Source organism: Leucoraja erinacea, chromosome 22 (assembly GCF_028641065.1).
Source record: "Leucoraja erinacea ecotype New England chromosome 22, Leri_hhj_1, whole genome shotgun sequence".
In the NCBI taxonomy this organism is placed as follows: Eukaryota; Metazoa; Chordata; class Chondrichthyes; order Rajiformes; family Rajidae; genus Leucoraja; species Leucoraja erinaceus.
The window spans coordinates 1758214-1779454 of record NC_073398.1 but is presented as its reverse complement, the minus strand read 5'-3'; the positions used below and the strand labels follow the sequence as shown (position 1 = coordinate 1779454).

Genomic DNA, 21241 nt, shown 5'->3' with positions numbered 1-21241 from the left:
CTACAAACCTGTATGTCTTTTGGAGTGTTGGAGGATACTGGCACACCTCCAAGACATTGGTGAGGCTGCAATTGGAGTACTGTGTTCAGTTCTGGGCACCATGTTGTAGGAAAAATGTTGTCAAGCTAGAAAGGGTGCAGAGAAGGTTTACGGGATGTTGCCAGGACTTGGGGGTCACTTAGAAACAGAAAACATAGAAAAATAGGTGCAGGAGTAGGCCATTCGGCCCTTCGAGCCTGCACCGCCATTCAATATGATCATGGCTGATCATCCAACTCGGTATCCCGTACCTGCCTTCTCTCCATACCCCCTGATCCCTCTAGCCACAAGGGCCACATCTAACTCCCTCTTAAATATAGCCAATGAACTGGCCTCAAGTACATTCTGTGGCAGAGAGTTCCAGAGATTCACCACTCTCTGCGTGAAAAATGTTCTTCTCATCTCAGTTCTAAAGGATTTCCCCTCTATCCTTAAGCTGTGACCCCTTGTCCTGGGCCTAAGCTATAGGGAGAGGTTCCGCCGGCTAGGACTATTCCTTGAAGCAAAGGAGGATGAGGGGTGACCTTGTGTATGCCGTGCACAGCCTAAAGTTGTCAGACAACTTGTTCTATTTGATCTTCTTTGATTGTGCACACCGGGTTCATTGCATTTGTCGAAACAGGGCGGACCACGAGAAGGTTGCAATCTCCCACCCCAGGGGTGACCTTGTAGAGGTGTACAAAATCATGAGAGGAATTGATTGGGTGAACGCAGATAATCTCTTGCTAAGAGTAGGGGAATTGAGAACCCGAGGACATAAGTTTAAAATGGAGGGGGGGGAGATTTAATAGGAACCTGTGGGGTGAAGTTTTCATACAAAGGCTGGTGGGTGTATGGAACGAGCTGCTGGAGGAGGTAGTTGAGGCAGGTACTATCGCAATGTTTCAGAAACATTTACACACAGTACATGGGTCGGATAGGTTTAGAGTGCAGGCAAATGCAGGCAGGTGTAGATGCGACGTGTTGGTCAGTGTGGGCAAGTTATCTGAAGACCTGTTTCCATACTGTATCACTGACATCACCTATGAAGAGTGATTGGATAGACTGGGTTTGTTTTCCATTGAGTGGAGGATGATGATGGGGTCCTGATAGAGGTGTACAAAATTATATAGGGTGAATAATGAGTTTTTCTTCCCCTTAATGGAGATAGAACATTGAACGATAGAGCATAGGAACAGGCCCTTCAGCCCACAATCTCTGTGCCGTACACAACGCCAACACCAATTCTTACCTGCCTGCACATAATATATATCCCTCCATTCCCTGCATATTCTCACACCCATCCAAAAGTCTCTTAAACGCCACAGTCGTATCTTCATCACTACGCTATCTTAAAGCTATGCCTTCTAGTATTTAATATTTCCATCGAGGGAGAAAAGATCATTATTCTTTAGAGATAAAGCATGGGAACAGGACCTTCGGCCCACCGAGTCATCACCAATCAGCAATCACTTGTACACAAGTTCTATCCTACATATGGGACAATTTTGAAAGCCAATTAACCTACAAATCTGCACGTCTTTGAAATGTAGACGGAAACATGAAATGTTTCTTTATTTCTGTCAGGTGGGGGGAGAGGGGTCTACTGAATGGTAGATCTGACTGTATGGTACATCACACACTGCAGCACTGGTGAGTAAGGCAAAGCAGTGCCTTTACCACCTCAGGCAATTGAGGAAATTCAGAGTGTCTCTGAGGAACCTCCAGTGCTTCTACTCAGCGGCTGTGGAAAGCATCTTGTCCGGAAACATCACAATTTGTTTTGGGAACTGCTCTGCCCAGGTCAAGAAGGACATAGTGCTTTCGGCCGAATGCACTATGGGAACTACACTCGCCCCCCTGCAGGAAATATACATCAGATGGTGCAACTCCAGAGCCAATAAAATCATGGGAGACCCCTTCCAACCCAGCAATGGACTGTTTCAGCTGCTACGGTCAGGCAAACGCCTCCCGTTGCCATGCTGTGAAAACGGAGAGGATGAGAAGGAGTTTCTTCCCAGAGGCCTTTAGGACTGTAAACTCCTACCTCACCAGGAACTAACTTACTGTACCAATCTACTGTTGTGTGGTGTCTTTTTAACATTGCTGATTTTTTCTTTTTTTTCCTCCCACAAATATGTAGTATGTGAATATGTGATTCTGTTTCATTCTGTTTCGTAGTGTCTTTGCACAAATCTGCAAGCATTGCCACTTTTCATTTCACTGCACATCTCAGATGTGTATGTGACGAATAAACCTGACTTGACTTGACTACCATATCTATGTTTCTCATGATTTTACACACTTCCACTAGGTCTCCCCTCAACCTCCAGCTTTCCAGAGAAAATAATCTCTTAAGTGTCCAACCTCCCATAGCTAATATCCTCTAATGCAGGCATCATTGTAGTAAACCACTTCTCCAATTTTCCAAAGCCTCTAGATCCTTCCTGCATTTGGGCAAGCACAACTGCCCGGTGGGCGGCGCGACTCTGGTCAGCAGCGGCCTCTGCAGTCTGTCCGCGTTTTATTATTTTTCTGTCTGTGTTTTAATGTAGTTTTTGTTATTTTTTGTTGGGGTGTGTGTGTGGGGGGGGTGGGGGTGGGGTGGGAGGGGGGGGGGGAAACTTTTTAAATCTCTCCCTGCACTGGAGACCCGACCTTTTCTCGTCGGGTTTCCGTTGTCGTTGGGGCCGCAACGAGGAGCGGCCTCCAACAGGAAGAAGCCGGGGACTCTGGTGCTACAACTCACCGTCGCCGTCGTGGGGCTGGCCGAGTCCGGAGCGGGTGGAGCGGTGGAGGAGCGCTGCTGCTGCTGCTGCTGCGGCCCGACCGGAGAGTCGGAGGCTCCAACGGCAGGTCTGTGGACGGCGGCACCGGGAGCCCGCAGCTCCCTGGAGGGAGACCGCTTTTCAGGGCTCCTGCAACGGCGACTTCCCCCGCCCGAGTTGCGGGGTTGAAGAGCTCCTGGAGCGGGGCCTACATCACTGCCCCGCGCGGCTTGGAATGGCCGCGGGACTCTGCGAGCGCACGCCGGGGGCTCTAACACCAAGACCCGGTGTGCGACCTTGCACCACCCGGCGTGGCTTTAATGGCCGCGGGACAATCGCCATCGCCAGCCGGGGACTTTGACTTTGACTCTGACATGGGGGGGGGAGAGTGCAGTGGAGAGATAAGTTTATTTGGCCTTCCATCACAGCGATGTGATGGATGTTTATGTAAATTATGTTGTGTCTTGGGTCTATGTGTTTGTAATGTATGGCTGCAGAAACGGCATTTCGTTTGGACCTCAAGGGGTCCAAATGACAATTAAATGTATCTTGTATCTTGTATCTTGTATCTGCACACAATAGTCCAAATGCGGCCTAACTAAAGTCCTATAAAGGTGTATCATCACCTCCTGACTCTTACACAAAATGCAACGACCAAGGAAGACAAGCATACACCCTCTTTACCACTCTGTGTAATTGTGTTGCACCTTTTGTGTTTGTTGGACTTGGACCCCAAGATCAATTCTGTGAAGGGCCCGGATATTAATTCTTTATATTCCCCTTGCACTCAAACCCCCAAAGTGCAACATTTAATACTTGCTCGAATTTAACTTCATCTGCCATTACTATAGCTAATCTACATTCCGCTGTATACTTTGACAGACTTTCTCGCAATCTATGACCCCAGCAATCTTGGTGTCATCTGCAAATGTACTAACCAAGCCATCTACATTTACATGCACCAGCTTGAGTTTTCTCTGGGTGTTCCAGTTTCCTCCCACACCCCCAAAGACGTACAGGTTTGTTGGTTAATTGGTTTGGTAAATATACTAATTTTATTTCAAAGTCACGTGAGTGACTACGTGAAGAAGTCCGCCAGACCGCATGCGCGTCCATACGTCTAGCGCATGGCGCTGGTCAGAGCAGTTCCCGCACTGCTCTGCAAGGTAAGTCCGTTTTCTTTGTGCCGTTCTATAGCGGGCCCGCAAAAAAGTAGCTGCTCCACTGGAGCTAACGTAGGTTATATTGTCACCGCAGTCAGCTGAAGTTATAGGGCTTCATGCGGCTGTTTGCCGTTATTCTGCACGGCAGGGGACGACCCAGTTCAGAGACTGATAGCCTCGTTAACGCTGGGTTTGCGGCTGTGGCCGTTATAGTCTTCAGCAGACGGCCCTAAATATAGAGGCTGCCGACATCACAGCTCCATTCGGGAGCAGGCAGCCAGAGTTACAAATTCAGGAACTTACATTCGTAAATTGCGGGACTGTTACTGCAGGAGATTTCCGGCAGCAGGTGAGTTTTAAAAATACCGCTTAGGTAAGTTCAGCCTGCTGTAGCACCAAACTGAGTTGCTGCTACAGCTAGAGCACATATAGTGTATTCTTTTAATTGAACGGCTATAATAGAGTTGGCATCTATAACACCCGCTGCTGCACCCGCTGAGTTTCTCCAGCTTTTTTGTGTACCTGGCATTTATAACAGTTGCCACAGGGTCACGTTTGTGACTATCATAGTCGATATCATTTTATGAGCTACAAACTCCACACAGATCTATCTGTGGTCGGGATCAAAGCCAGGTCTCAGGTGCTGTGAACCCAGGTCTCTGGCATCTACCAGCCGCGCCATTGTGCTGGTATCATTTGGTTTATAATATCAGTTCAGGTTTATTCTTGGCAATATCATAAATATGTATTATCATGCCAATTTAGTTTATGTTTTAAAAGAGATAAATTACAAGGAACATTTATTATCACTTACACCAATAAAAAGGTGTAGTGAAATTGGACCTGCCATGGCAGTCCAGAGCTCCTAGGCTTGGGAAGCCTTGTTTGAGCTGTGCCTATCAGTCACCTGTGGGAGCTACACCTGGTGGCGTCATGGTAAATTCCGCTCATTAGAGGGGACTGTGGAAAATTCCTTCCAATAGACGACAACTTTATGCATATCAATAAAGTGATCAAACCCCTGATTTAATAGGGATAGGGTTCGTTCAGTCATATAAACGTTATTGCCTTTGACAAACACCTGGCAGGGTTGCAGCATTTCTCCCACTCTGTCTGGCCTATGGGGGCCAGAGGCGCTCCAGTCCTTCCCTGTAACACTCTGTTGGCACCGGAAGGGAGCAGGACTCGGAGTCACTAGCACGTGCAGCCTGTTGGGTAAATGATGATACCAACAGAGCATCGATCTGCACAGCTAGTCCCAGTTCGGCTGCCGGTCAGGGAGCAGCCTGACAACCCCAAGTCGGGGCAAAGTCACAGCCAAGTCTTGGGACATCTATGTCGGACATGATTGGGGTTTGTCTCAATTACGAACATCTGATGATGTTGTTTAGACGACTGCTCATTCACGTTTTTTGCACGATGGATGCTGAGATTTCCATTCTTTCCTTTACCAAGCCTTTGTTCAAAGGGTAAAGTACTTATCTTGATTCTGCAAGTTGCGTCATCCTGACAACTGTGTGGCAGAAACTGATGTGACCAACTCATAGGATAGAGTCATGGAGTCGTGAATTCATACAGTGTGAAAAGCTAGCCCACACCACCCAACTTGCCCCCATCTACATTAGTCCCACCTGCCTGCGTTTATCCCATATCCCTCTAAACCTGGCCTGTCCATGTACCTGTCTAATTGTTCCTTAAACATTGCAATAGCCCCTGTCTTAACTACCTCCTCCGGCAGCTCGTTCCATACACCCACCACCCTTTGTCATTTAAAAATAAATTGGATAGTTATATGGATGGGAAGGGAATGGAGGGTTATGGTCTGAGCGCAGGTATATGGGACTAGGGGAGATTATGTGTTCGGCACGGACTAGAAGGGTCGAGATGGCCTGTTTCCGTGCTGTAATTGTTATATGGTTATATGGTTTGTGTGGAAATGTACCCCTCGGATTCCTATTATAGCTTCCTCCCCTCACCTTAAACCTATGTCCCCTGGTTCTTCGTCCCCTACTCTGGGCAAGAGCCTATGTGCATTTACCCTATCTATTCCTCTCATGATTTTGTACACCCCTCATCCTCCTGCACCCTAACCCTAACCCCAGTCTGCTCAACCTCTCCCTATAGCTCAGGCCCTTGAGTTCTGGCAACATCCTCGTAAATCTTCGCTGTACCCTTTCCAACTTGACAATATCCTTCCTGTAACATGGTGCCCCAAACTGTACACACTACTCTAAATGCAGCCTCACCAGCATCTTATATAACATGACCTCCCAACCTCCATACTCATTTCATGTACTCAACTCATTCCCATGCCCTTTAACATGAAGAAAACTCCTCAGGATTTCTGGTAATAACTGCAAAAAACTAACCTGAAGTAAGCAAAATGCTGTCTCTTTTTCTTCTAGATATTTTAATTTCCTAGTTTTAATATACACATTGCCTGAGCAGAATTATTTTCTTTCATTTGTCTTGGGAATGTGAGTAGATTGATCCTTCGAGTCAAAGGCTGAGGTATGTTAGACAACAATCATCTTGGCCAGGCTTCTGCACACTGTTGCATTGGTACAAAATATCACTTGGATTTTTTTTTAACATATTTGACATTCATAACATTTATCATGGAAATACATAGACAAGAATCAGAGATTGTGAGCTAGACGGCTGCTCAGTCCTGTATTGCTGGCAAACCATCAACATCTCCAACCAGCTCTGGTTTCTCACAATCTCAAAATTAATCTACAAGGTGCTCTTTCAAAACTATACATTTCCTTGCCTATTACTGTACATGGTACCAATCATATTGGGCTGTATTTAACTTCCAACTTTCTGAACCAAAGAGTCATATAGTGACACAGTGCGGAAATAGACTCTTTAGCCCAACTTGCCCACTCTGGCCAACATGCCCCCATCTGTACTATTCCCACCTGCCTGCGTTTGGTCCATATCCCTCTAAATGTGTCCTATTCATGTACCTGTCTAAATGTTTTTTAAACGTTGTGATTGTATCTGCCTCAACCACATCCTCTGGCAGCAGATTCCATACACTACCAAGCTTTGGGTAACATAGAAACATAGAAAATAGGTGCAGGAGGAGGCCATTCGGCCCTTCGAGCCAGCACACCCATTAATTGTGATCATGGCTGATCGTCCCCTATCAATAACCCGTGCCTGCCTTCTCCCCATATTCCTTGACTCCCCTAGCCCCTAGAGCTCTATCTAACTCCATCTTAAATCCATCCAGTGACTTGGCCTCCACTGCCCTCTGTGGCAGGAAATTCCATAAATTCACAACTCTCTGGGTGAAAAAGTTTTTTCTCACCTCAGTCTTAAATGACCTCCCCTTTATTCTAAGACTGTGGCCCCTGGTTCTGGACTCGCCCAACATTGGGAACATTTTTCCTGCATCTAGCTTGTCCAGTCCTTTTATAATTTTATATGTTTCTATAAGACACCCCTCATCCTTCTAAACTCCAGTGAATACAAAGCCTAGTCTTTTCAAACATTCGTCTTTCCTACATATGTCCTCTGGTTCTTGATTTGCCTACTCGCTGTATTTACCCGATCTATTCCCCTTATACAATTCTATAAGATCACCCCTCATTCTCTTGTGCTCCACGGAATAAAGTCCTAGCCTGCTCAACCTCTCCCTATAGCTCAGGCCCACGAGTCCTGGCAACATCCTCATATATCGTCTCTGCATCCTTTCCAGCTTAATAACATCTTTCCTATAACATAGGTTGACCAAAATTAAACAGAATACTCCAATTGTGGCCTTACCAAATGTAATACAACTGTAACATAACCTCCCAACTTCTATATTCAATACTCTGACTGATGAAGGCCAATGTGCCAAAAGCCTTATCTACCTGCCACTCGACCTTCAATGAACCATGCACCTGCAATCCTTGATCCCTCTACACAACACACCCAGAGCCCTGTTATTCACTGTGAAGATCCTGCCCTGGTTTGACTTCACAAAACGTAACACCTCGCACATATTACGTATTAAATTGCATTAACCATTCCTCAGCCCAACTGATCAAGGTCCTGCTACAATTTTGGATAGCTATCTTCGCTGCCTTTGATGCCACCCACTTTTGCGTCATCTGAAAACTTGTTAAACATGCCTTGCACATTCTCATCCAATCGCTGGTTTTAGCCACAAACAGCAAGGGTCCCAGCACTGATCCCTGATCCCTGAGTTGGATGATCAGCCATGATCATATTAAATGGCGGTGCAGGCTCGAAGGGCCGAATGGCCTACTCCTGCACCTAATTTCTATGTTTCTATGTTTTCTATGACACACCACTAGTCACAGGCCTCCAGTCTTAAAAACAACCTTCCACCATCATCCTCCGCTTCCTTCCATGAAACCTATCTCTATCAAGTTGACTAGCTCTCCCTGGATCCCATTCCATCTATCATCCTAGAGTAGTCTACCTTGCGGAAACCTTATCATATGCCTCGCTGAAGTCCATATAGACAACGTCTACAGCTCTGCTCTCATCCATCTTTTTAGTTACTTACTCAAAAAACACAATCAGAATTGTGCCACGTATAAGATTGTGTTGACTAACCCTAATCAGCTCCTGTCTATCCAAATGCATATATACCTTATCCCTCAGAATAACCTCCAGTAACTTGCTTACCATGGATGTTAGGATCACTGGTCTATAGTTCCCAGGTTTTTCCATGCAGCCCTTCTTAAATAGAGGCACAAGATTAGCCACCCTCCATTCTTCTGGAAACTCTCCTGTGTCTAATGGTGATTTGTATATCCCATTGCTTCCCACCATGGCCTCGGGTATATCTGTGGCCCGGGACATTTATCCAGCTTCATACGCCTGAAGATGTCTGATACAATGAGAGGCGGAAACCACATGAAACTTTTGGAACATCCAATGTGCAGAAATAGTATTAATGCCTTTCCATTTCCCCAGTCACCAGCCAATCGGCTGGGTTAATAGAGAGTGGTGGCTGCTTGGAATGCACTGCCAGGGGAAGTCGTGGAGGAGATACAATTTAAAAGGGTTTTGGATAAGCGCATGGAGATGAGTGAATGAAGGGAGAGTGGTCACGAGCAGTCAGAGGAGATTACTATAACTGGGCATCAGTTTTGATAGTCATTGTGGACCGAGGGACCTGTTCCTGTATTGTACTGTTCTGTGACCAAACGTAGGCAGGCAGACACTAACAAGGAACTGTACTTTCTAGGTACTACTGCCCATAATTATTAAACATTTTCCCACCACTGAACGACAAATTATGCCATTGTCTCCAACATGTTTGTACTAACCATATAACCATATAACAATTACAGCACGGAAACAGGCCATCTCGGCCCTACAAGTCCATGCCGAACAAATTTTTTTTCCCCTTAGTCCAACCTGCCTGCACTCGTACCATAACCCTCCATTCCCTTCTCATCCATATGCCTATCCAATTTATTTTTAAATGATACCAATGAACCTGCCTCCACCACTTCCACTGGGAGCTCATTCCACACCGCCACCACTCTCTGCGTAAAGAATTTCCCCCTCATATTACCCCTAGTACTCAAGCAAGCAATTGAATAAATGTAAAATAATAAGTGAATATAGAATAATTCCGATCAGTTCATGGGTATTGATATTTAATACTTTTCTTAGGGGCGGCACGGTGGCGCAGCGGCAGAGTTTGCTGCCTTACAGCGCCCGAAACCCAGGTTCAATCCTGGCTATGGGTGCTGTCTGTACGGAGCCTGGGGCGAGTTGAGGGAAACATGGGGATAATATATTACAGGAAGAATAAGTGTGGGAATGGGATTGCTGTGCGAGCTAGCATGGACTCAATGGGCCGAACTGTCTCCTTTTATGTTGAAAGGAAATTTGGAGGTATTCACAGGGGCTAATTGTATCAGACCCGAGACACCTAGATCAACAGACCTCATTCTGCCTGTGCTACGAGGACACTGAATGAGTTTTGTTGCAGCAACTCTTTGGTTCCATCTCTCATGTCACATCCTTTTCATAAAAATATTTATATTTTATATATACATTAATTAGTTTAAAAGCATGATGCCAAGGAACCTCGATAAAATTCTTCACAGGAAGACTGCAAATTAATATAACATGGTCATCATTAAATGTCACTTCGTTTTCAAAACCGTGATGTGTTCTTTCTGAGTCGGCTTCTATTTACATTTTCTGGCTCAGAACTGTATCCGACGGCACCTGAAAGTGAACACACAACAGTCTTTAATACAGAAAAGACACCGTCTACTGGAACGCACTGCACGGCATTTCTAACTTACCATGGTTCCTCTCTTTTTTAACTCTCCTTCAGAATGTAACTTTCCCCTGGTCTCGTTCACCTGCACAAAACATCAGAATGAATGGTCACCTCTGGTGTATATTCTCATTTTTATCTGTATTAAAAGTGTCTGACATCTTGTGGCAATAGTCTCAAGATGACAAAACAATGCGTACATCTTCTCTGCCTTACTTCATTTTTTCTCAGCTAAAAGAAGGGTCTTGACCCAAAATGTCACCTATTCCTTTTTTCCTGACCTGCTGAGTTACTCCAGCATTTTGTGTCTAAAATTCCCCATGCAAGGTCACTTTTCTTTGGTAAAAATGTTCAACGCTGAGGACTGATCATTCACCAGAAATATTAATTTTTTACATCTCTCTGCTGAAGCTTCTGCGGTCATTACTTCCACTGTTTTCAGTCTTGAGTTTGTGGTATATTCAACTGGACTTTCCTCACTCATTAATGGTTTGCTTTAAAACATCCGTGGAACACTTGTCTGAGCATTGCTCTTCTCACAGACTGGTCACCCACCCCTGCAACCTGATGCGCTACAAATCAGCTCATGTCCAGTTGGTCAATGAATGAACAGATTCACACTAGGATGGTCCTGTGTCAGTGACTGGCCCACACCGGGTCAGTGACAGACCATCACCCAAACTAGGGCTGTCCCAGGTTAATGAGTGACCACATACACCAGGGCTGTCTTGGTCCATTCCCACACTGACCTTTCTGTCCTGGGCCTCCTCCATTGTCAGAGTTGAGGAACAGCACCTAATATTTTGTTTGGGCAGCTTACAAACCAGATGCCTGAAATTTGATTTCTCTAACTTCAAGTAACCCTTGCATCCCCTGTCTCTCCGTCCCTCCCCCACCCTAGTCCTTGTACTGGGTTCACTGTCGCCCTGCTGAGTTTCATTGTCTGTATCACTCGTTATCACCTACCTCACAGCCAACAATGGACCATTGTGGGATCCACCTTTCCTAGATCACCTTACTGGCTTTGATTTGTCCTTTTGCATAACTTTCATTCATGTGTTCTTTGAACCTTTCCATATAACCATATAACAATTACAGCACGGAAACAGGCCATCTCGGCCCTACTAGTCCGTGCCGAACAATTATTTTCCACTAGTCCCATCTACCTGCGTTCAAACCATAACCCTCCATTCCTTTCTCATCCATATGCCTATCCAATTTATTTTTAAATGATAAAATCAAACCTGCCTCCACCACGTCCACTGGAAGCTCATTCCACACCGCTACCACTCTCTGAGTAAAGAAGTTCCCCGTCATGTTACCCCTAAACTTCTGTCCCTTAATGCTGAAGTCATGTCCTCTTGTTTGAATCTTCCCTACTCTCAATGGGAAAAGCTTGTCCACGTCAACTCTGTCTATCCCTCTCATAATTTTAAAGACCTCTATCAAGTCCCCCCTTAACCTTCTGCGTTCCAGAGAATAAAGACCTAACTTATTCAACCTTTCTCTGTAACTTAGTTGCTGAAACCCAGGCAACATTCTAGTAAATCTCCTCTGTACTCTCTATTTTGTTGACATCCTTCCTATAATTGGGCAACCAAAATTGTACACCATACTCCAGAATTGGTCTCACCAATGCCTTGTACAATTTTAACATTACATCCCAACTTCTATACTCAATGCTCTGATTTATAAAGGCCAGCACACCAAAAGCTTTACCACCCTATCTACATGAGATTCCACCTTCAGGGAACTATGCACAGTTATTCCTAGATCCCTCTGTTCAACTGCATTCCTCAATTCGCTACCATTTACCATGTACGTCCTATTTTGATTTGTCCTGCCAAGATGTAGCACCTCACACTTATCAGCATTAAACTCCATCTGCCATCTTTCGGCCCATACTTCCAAATGGCCTAAATCTCTCTGTAGACTTTGGAAATCTACTTAATTATCCACACCACCACCTATCTTGGTATCATCTGCATACTTACTAATCCAATTTACCACACTTTCATCCAGATCATTGATGTACATGACAAACAACAGTGGACCCAACACAGATCCCTGAGGCACCCCACTAGTCACGTGCCTCCAACCTGACAAACAGCCATCCACCATTACCCTCTGGCTTCTCCCATTCAGCCACTGTTGAATCCATCTTGCTACTCCTGCATTTATACCCAACAATTGAACCTTCTTAACCAACCTTCCATGAGGAACCTTGTCAAAGGCCTTACTAAAGTCCATATAGACAACATCCACTGCTTTACCCTCATCAATTTCCCTAATAACCTCTTCAAAAAATTCAAGATTAGTCAAACATGACCTTCCAGGCACAAATCCATGTTGACTGTTCCTAATCAGACTCTGTTTATCCAGATGCTTATATATATTATCTCTAAGTATCTTTTTCATTAATTTGCCCACCACTGAAGTCAAACTAACAGGTCTATAATTGCTAGGTTTACTCTTAGAACCCTTTTAAAACAATGGAACAACATGCGCAGTACGCCAATCCTCAGGTACTATTCCCGTTTCTAATGACATTTGAAATATTTCTGTCATAGCCCCTGCTATTTCTACACTAACTTCCCTCAATGTCCTAGGGAATATCCTGTCAGGACCTGGAGACTTATCCACTTTCATATTTTTCAAAAGTGTCAGTACTTCTTTTTCTTTGAATCTCATAGTATCCATAGCTACTCTACTTGTTTCCCTTACCTCACATAATTCAATATTCTTCCCCTTGGTGAATATTGAAGAAAAGCAATTGTTCAATATCTCCCCCATCTCTTTTGGCTCTGCAGATAGCTGTCCACTCTGTCTCTCTAATGGACCAATTTTATCCCTCGTTATCCTTTTGCTATTAATATACTGTAGCTGTAGAAACCCTTTGGATTTACTTTCACCTTACTTGCCAAAGCAACCTCATATCTTCTTTTAGCTTTTCTAATTTCTTTCTTAAGATTCTTTCCTTATCTCTCATTTCCCTCTCCCCTCACTCTCAGCCTGAAGAAGGGTCGACCCGAAAAGTAATCTATTCCTTCCCTCCAGAGATGCTGCCTGAGCCGCTGAGTTACTACAGCTTTTTATGTCTGTATTCTGGGTTAGTGAGTGACTGCGCCCACACACCAAGACTATCCAGGGGCAGTGAGTGTTATATAGAAAATAGGTGCAGGAGGAAGCCTTGTGGCCCTTCAATCCAGCACAGACTCTTGCTCACTCTCACACTCACTCACTCTCTCTTTTTCTCTCTCTCTCTCTCTCTCTCTCTCTCACTCTAACTCTACAATCACTCTCTCTCTCTCTCTCTCTCTCTCTCTCTAACACACCCACATATGTTTAAGGTGAGAGAGGAAAGATATAAGAGGATTCTCAGGTGGATTGTTTTCATGCAGATGGTGGTGGATTGATGGAACGAACTGCCAGAGGATCACTGCATCACTTCCAACCACAAGAGGCTTGGCCACGCTACGACAGTCCGGGCTGGATGAATTCTTTGAGAGAGTGGCCAGACTGGATGTGAGGCTGGTGGTGACTAAACAAATACCAGGGCTAAACCTCCTTGCCCTCAGTCGGGTACATCTGTCCACAGTAACGCAGGATAATGAGTGCCTATTGACTGCACAGTCCTTATGGAGGTGATCTCCTGCCTCCACTCCAAGAGCATCCTGTACCATAGTGTTTGGCACCACAGTGATGTTAGATGGGGTAGATGCAGAACAGAGGATGGACACTAGAGTAACTCAGCGGGTCAGGCAGCATCTCTGGAGAGAAGGAATGGGTGACGTTTCGGGTCAAGACCCTTCTTTAGGGTCTCAACCCGACCTGAAACGTCACCTATTCCTTCTCTCCAGAGATGCTGCCTAACTCGCTGAGTTACTCCAGCTTTTTGTGTTTACCAGCCCCTGCAGTTCATTCCAACACATTAGATGCAAAACAGATCTGGCATCCTGAAGGTGAGCCTTCACGAGATGCTGAGAGCCACCAGTAGCAGTGTCGGTTCCACGAGTTGTAACCTCGCTGCCTGCTGTATCCCTCACTCCACCATTACTGTTGTCAGGGGCTCAGCCCTAGGTCATTGCAGGCTGCAGATTGTCCTGCTGGGAGCGGCGCCAAATCTAGGTAGCTGTGACGTTGGCAGGAGGATTAACCAGCTCCAACTGCATGCAGCGGCAGCGAGTTTATCAGGGCGATGTGTCACCACAGTACACAAAATACACTGAAAACCTCAAGCGGTCACCCCAGAAAGCGGGCAAAGCTGATACCCGAGGATTCCCAAATTGATGCTGCAGACTTTGTTGGGTTTTCTGAGATTAATAAGGGTCATGGAATCAAGGCAGATGACTGAAGTTACAATGTACTCTTCACTTGTAAACGGCCTGGTGGTGCAGCAGTAGAGTTGCTGCCTTACAGAGCCACAGACCCGGGTTCAATCCTGAACATGGGTGCTGTCTGTACAGAATCTATATGAATAGTTATATGGGTGGGTGGATAGTTATATGGATGGGAAGGGAATGGAGGGTTATGGTCTGAGCGCAGGTATATGGGACTAGGGGAGATTATGTGTTCGGCACGGACTAGAAGGGTCGAGATGGCCTGTTTCCGTGCTGTAATTGTTATATGGTTATATGTTCTCCCTGTGACCTGCGTGGGTTTTCTCCAGGTGCTCCGGTTTCCTCCCACACGCCAAAGGAGCACAGGTTTGTAGGTTAATTGGCTTCGGTATAATTGTAAATTCTCCCTAGTGTGTGTGGGATAGTGTTAGTGTGCGGGGATCGCTGGACAGAGTGACATGGTGGGCCGAATGGCCTGTTTTCGCACTGTATCTCTAAACTAAATTAAACCTAAAGAAGCTGCCAAAGCTATTACCTAAGGATGCCCACATTGACACTGATGGGTTTGTTTAGATGAATAAAGGTCATGGAATCAAGGAAGATGACTGAAGTCACAACGTACTCTACATCTAACCAGATGCACAGACACAATCATCAACCACAAGGCTTGCTCCCCTTCTCATGCCTCCTTGCCCTCTATGCCATCGCTTGATACCCAGTGGTGCTCTGCCAATGTCTGTGTGTTTCACACGACACCACAGTGCTGTGTACAGCGTGGCTGTAGATCTACAATGTGACCTGCGCTGAACATTGAGACATGTTGTGGCCACAAACGTGCAGAATGAGTGCGATCTCCTTCTCTTCCAAAGCGCACTCTGGTGGTCACCAGTAAAACCGGGCAGCGGTTTCAAAGATTCATCATCCTATTTCATCCGCAATAGGAATATAAACAATACAGTGAATCAATACGGTGGAACTCATTGCTACAGGCGGCTGTGGAGGCCAAGTCAATGGATATTTTTAAGGTGGAGATTGATAGATTCTTGATTAGTATGGGTGTCAGGGGTTATTGGAAATATGGGGAGAAGGCAGGAGAATGGGGTTGATGGAAAGGTGGATCAGCCATGATTGAATGGCGGAGTAGACTTGATGGGCCGAATGGCCTAATTCTGCTCCTGGAACGTATGAACATGAACAATAAGAACGCACCTTTCCATTCCTGAGGTCCAGTGTTTTGATGGAGTCGTGTTTTTCCAATATACAGAGCACTGCATCGTGGATTGTAAGGAAGAAGATTTCCGGAGTGATTTCATCATCAAAAAATCCGCATCTTTCTAATTTTTCCAGTAGTAGACCTAAACGTAACCACAGCAAACATTTACATCTCAAACGTTTAATCTCCAGTTTGAAAGGTCTCAGCCATTGACTGAGATGTGGAAACTCCGACTTGGATCCTGCCCCATATCAGGCATGATGTGGAGACTGAACGGGTTTCCGAGCTTGTCCCGGTGCTCCACACGCTAACACCCGACACTCTTCCCAAACACGCCTCAACATTCCTTCCCGAAAGGAAGAGCAGCTTCCCTGTGCATTGTCAGCTTCATTTGTGGAGCAATACGTTGATCACTACCAACATCAACATCTATCCTATCGATGTTTCCACTAGTGGGAGAGTCCTGGACCAGAGGCCTCAGTCTCAGAATAAAGGAACGTACATTTAGAATGGAGACGAGGAAGAATTTCTTTAGTCAGAGGGTGGTGAATTTGTGGAATTCATTGCCACAGACGGCTGTGGAGGCCGTCAACGGATGTTTTTAAGGCGTAGATTGACACACTCTACGGGTGTCAGGGGTTATGGGGAGAAGGCAGGAGAATGGGGTTGAGAGGGAAAGATAGATCAGCCGTGATTGAATGGCGGATAGTCTTGATGGGCCAAATGGCCTAATTCTGCTCCTAGAACTTATGAACTGTCCACACCGGATTGGCCTTCACTTCACTTACTGCAGATCTCTGGTACAGAGTCTCAGATAGGTTCAGGACTTCAACCTGATGGTGATGGAAAAAATGATGATGGATGTGAGTGCTGCTGTGAGACATGGAGAGCAACGAGGTCATGACTCCCATTAAACTCAAGTCCCCTGGTTCTTTTTAGATGGTGGACGTGCAGATTTGTAGCTGCCTTGGAAAGTTATGAGTGTGGTGCCTTGAATAGAGAAGGTGAATGCCCTCTCTACAGCACCCGATACATGGGGTGAATTGCTATCCCAATAATTGAATGAGTGTAAGTCTTTTTTCAGGGTAGGCGAGAGCGGAAAGATATCTTGAGAGGCAGCTTTTTCCACACAAAGGCTGGTATGTATATGGAACGAGATGCCAGAGGAAATGGTTGAGGCAAGACAAGTGGGTGGCACAGCGGTGGAGTTGCTGCCTCACAGCTCTGCACACCCAGGTTCAATCCTAACTACAGGTTCTGTCTGTACGGATTTCCCCGTGACCTGTGTGGGTTTTCTCTGGGAAGCTCTGGTTCCCTCCCACACTCCAAAAACGTACTGGCTTGTAGGTTCATTGGCTTGGTATAAATGTAAATTGTCCTAGTATGTATAGGATTGTGTTAGTGTGCAGGGATTGCTGGAATCAGTGGGCCTGTTTCTGCGCTGTATGTCTAAACTAAACTAAACTTCAATAACAACATCTAAAAGGTATTTGAACAAGTACGTGAATCATGAATTTTTAAGAGGGGTATGGGCCAAACGTGGACAAATAGGACTGGCTTAGATGGGGCACCTTGGTCAGCAAGGACTAGTTGGGCCGAAGACCTGTTTCTGTGTTCGGTGACTCTAGTACTCGATGACTCCATTGAAACGGGAATGAGCACCTTGTGCTGGGTGAAGTTAATGGCTTCTGTGTTCCAGGTAAAGGTGAGGATAATCAGCAAACCCCCCACCCTGGGCACTTCAAGTGGCTCCAAATGCTGCTAGATAATTAGAGGAAAGCAAACTTACCATCGCAAGCAGCAATGTAAACATCAACCTCAATCCTGATGAATTCTTTCAGGATCTGTGAAGGAAAGTGAAGGATGAAAAGAGGTTACATGGTTTGTAAACGAGGGTCAAATTTTTGGTAAAAACTTAAATCTCCTGTAATGTTATAGTTTGTCAGGACAAGGATGAAAAGCTGCGTGAATTATCAGGATGGATAATGCATTCCTTGTCAGAGAATGTGGGTCATTACACAGTGGCACATTATATGAAGCAAACCTGTAGTCATATTGTTGATGTGTAGGAGGGAACTGCAGATTCTGGTTTACACCGAAGATAGAAATGCTGGAGTAACTCAGCGGGACAGGCAGCATCTCTGGTGGGAGGAATGGGTGATGGTAGACCCTTCTTCAGACTGAGGGTCAGAGGAGAGGGAGACAGAGATATGGAAGGGTAAGGTGTGAAACCAGTGATCAAGGAAACAATTAAACAAATCTTTGACCTTCGTCCCCATTGATCACTCGTTTTCACACCTTACCCAACCACATCTTTGTGTCTTCCTCTCCCCGACTCTCAATCTCAAGAATGGCCTAAATCCAAAACGTCACCCATTCCATCTATCCAGAGATGCTGCCTGTCCCGCTGAGTTACTCCAGCATTTGGTGTCTATCTTCATTATAATGTTGATATTTTGCTTGGGCAGCTTACAACCCAGTGGTATGAATATTGATTTCTCTAATTTCAAGTAAACCCCTGCGTTAGCTCCCCTTCGTTATCACCTCTCCCACAGCCAACAATGGACCATTGTGGGCTCCACCTTTACTTGGCCATCGGTGCCGACTCTGATTTGTTCTGAACCTTTCATTAGTTTCCCCCTTCCCTGAATCCCAGCCTGAAGAATGGTCTTAACCCAATACATCGCCTGTTCCTTTTTGTCCCAGAGATGCTGCCTGTCCCGCTGAGTTACTCCAGCATTTTGAGTCTCTCTTTGTCATATTGTTCAGTGATACAAGTGTAAGCAGCTACTGTGAATAGCCACCGTGATCAGCAGCAACAGAGATGAGCCGTTATGTTCACTGCACGCAGGGCACCACAGAGCAATGATCCTGCTCACGTATACTCCCCCTCCCCCCTCCCCTCATGCAGACAATCTACATGGTCGGCAGGGTGTGAGGAGCCCCTTCACCGGCTGGCTCCAGAGAGCCAGTGGTAGAGTTGCTGCTTTCCAGTGCCAGAGACCCGGCTTCGGCCCTGCAAAGATATGCAGGTTTGTAGGTTAATTGGCTTTGGTCAAAATTGTAAATTGTCTCTAGTGTGTAGGAGGCACACTTAGTGCGCTGGGATCGCTGGTCGGTGCGGACTCAGTGGGCCGAAGGGCCTGTTTCCACACTGTATCTCTAAACCACACTCATGGCTGCAAGACTTTTATCGTAGCTGTACCTCGCCACATGTGTTCATACCAATAAACGCAACATTAACTGGGCTTGAAGAGAGGCACAAAATGCTGGAGTAACTCAGTGGGTCAGGCAGCATCTCCGGCGAAAAGGAATAGGTGACGTTTCAGCTCGAAACCCTTCTTGACTTCAGCTGGTGTCTGTCAAAAATAAATTGCAAAGCTTCAAGGTATAGGGGCAGACTAAAAATGTTTAAAGTCCACTTCATGTGTTATAATAATTCTGTGTTTTAAAGAAGGTTGAGATTGAACATGTGTAGCTGACACTCACTGCCGTCTACTTTAGTCAGATTCTGTTCCCTGGTGACAAAGGACAAATGCCGATCGTAAAACAATAAAAGAAGGTCAAAAGGGTAACAGGACATTTGCCTATCTGTAATTGTAAAAGATTTGGACAGGCTAGAGGCAGGAAACATGTTCCCGATGTTGGGGGAGTCCAGAACCAGGGGCCACAGTTTAAGAATAAGGAGTAAGCCATTTAGAACGGAGACGAGGAAACATTTTCTCACAGAGTGTTGTGAGTGTGTGGAATTCGCTGCCTCAGAGGGCGGTGGAGGCAGGAGAGAGCTAGATAGGGCTCTTAAAAATAGCGGAGTCAGGGAATATGGGGAGAAGGCAGGAACGGGGTACTGATTGGGGATGATCAGCCATGATCACATTAAATGGCGGTGCTGACTCGAAGGGCCAAATGGCCTACTCCTGCACCTATTGTCTATTGTAATGGTGTGTAATTGGGCTGTGTTTACTCTGCTGGGGAGGGGGGGTGAATGATTTATAATTTTGGAAGAAGAAAAAGTGCTAAAGTGTCTGCTACAGTAAACACACGTTAAAGGAAAATTGTGTGTATAAGGAGAAGAATCTTTGTTCATTGAACAAACTCCCTGATTGCTCCCAGTGATCTTTAGCACTCTTCAATAAAGCTTTGATTATCTTCCCTAATCTGTGTGTTGTGTTTTAAAGTTGTCTTTAACATGCCACAAACAGCAGGGCACGATGTGCAAACCATTAACGTCCCCACGATCACCGTCTCCACTGAACCGTCTGCGAGTTGGGTCCTTACCGAATTCAGGCCTTTCATCGCAGACATGTCGAGGAAGGAGACAGCGGCAAAGTCCAGGACAATGCTGTGTGTGTCCACTCCGGGGACTTGAATCCCACCCGGGAGAGGGGACCTCCAGTCAATCTTCAGTGGCAAGTCCTGGGTGTCGGTTGCTGCAATCACATCGTCAGCAGTCTTCTCATCTTCATTGTCAGAGTCGCTCGAATAACTCCCGTCTGTCGTCTCAATGTACCCTTTCTGCACAGAAACACAAGCGGGCAGTGAGAGTTTGAACCTCAGAGCTGCTGCCTGAGGTTCCTCAATGGAGAATGTACAAACTGCGTATAGACAGCACCCGTAGTTAGGATGGAACCCGGGGCTCTGTCGCTGTTCGGCAGCAACTCTACCACTGCGGCACCATGCCACCCTAAATTTGCCAACCAATTTCCATGGTTTGGGAGGAGGATGTTTGCCCCGTATGTGAGGGGAAGATTATCCTTACACAAACAGCAAGTGGACCTCACTGGAAAGCCTTGGACTATCCTTGATCGGACTTTATTGGCTTTACCTTGCACTAAACATTATTCTCTTATCACGTTTCTACACTGTAAAGGCTTGATTGTAATCATATATTATCTTTCCGCTGACTAGTTAGCTCACAACAAAAGCTGGTCACTGTACCACAGTACACGTGACAATAAACTCACACTCAAACTGCCTCACACCTCCAGTGGCCCAGGCTCTCTCCTGACCTCGGGTGCTGTCTGTGTGGAGTTTGCACGTTCTCCCTGTGACTGGGTGCGTTTCCCAAGAGTGCCCCAGTCTCGCCCGTGTCCCAAAATGCACAGCCCATTGAGTTCATCGCCCTCTGGAAGTTATCGCCAGTGTGCAGATGAGTTGTGGAATCTGTGGAGAGTTGGCGAGGGATAGGTGCAGAAGGCAGGCGCTGATGGTAGTGAGGAGGGTGGGTTTAGTCTACAGAATGTGATGAATCAGTTGGTAAGATTGACAAAAAAAATTGCCGTTTGGATTTAATCCTGACAAATGTGAGGTGATACTTTTTGGGAGGACAAATAAGGGGCGGGCACATACCATGAATTGTAGAGCCCTAGGGAGCATCAAAGAACAGATTGCCTTTGTGTACATGTCCATAAATCCCTGAATATAAATAGCTAGGGTGGTGAAGAAAGCTGATAGAGTAATACAGCATGGAA

At 45.8% G+C, this 21241-nt stretch overlaps 1 protein-coding gene across 1 annotated transcript in view; it reads right to left on the bottom strand.

Moving 5' to 3' along the window:
- Positions 1-13565: 13565 nt before the first annotated feature.
- LOC129707623 (chloride anion exchanger-like) overlaps positions 13566-21241 on the bottom strand; it is a 42318-nt gene continuing 34642 nt past the window's right edge. Inside the window, exons 16-18 of the mRNA XM_055652753.1 lie at positions 20049-20285; positions 17560-17614; positions 13566-15912 (exon numbers count right to left, since the gene is read on the bottom strand). Of these exons, the coding sequence (XP_055508728.1) occupies positions 15617-15912; positions 17560-17614; positions 20049-20285 (588 nt within the window). The 3' untranslated portion in view covers positions 13566-15616. The remainder of the gene's footprint in view (positions 15913-17559; positions 17615-20048; positions 20286-21241) is intronic.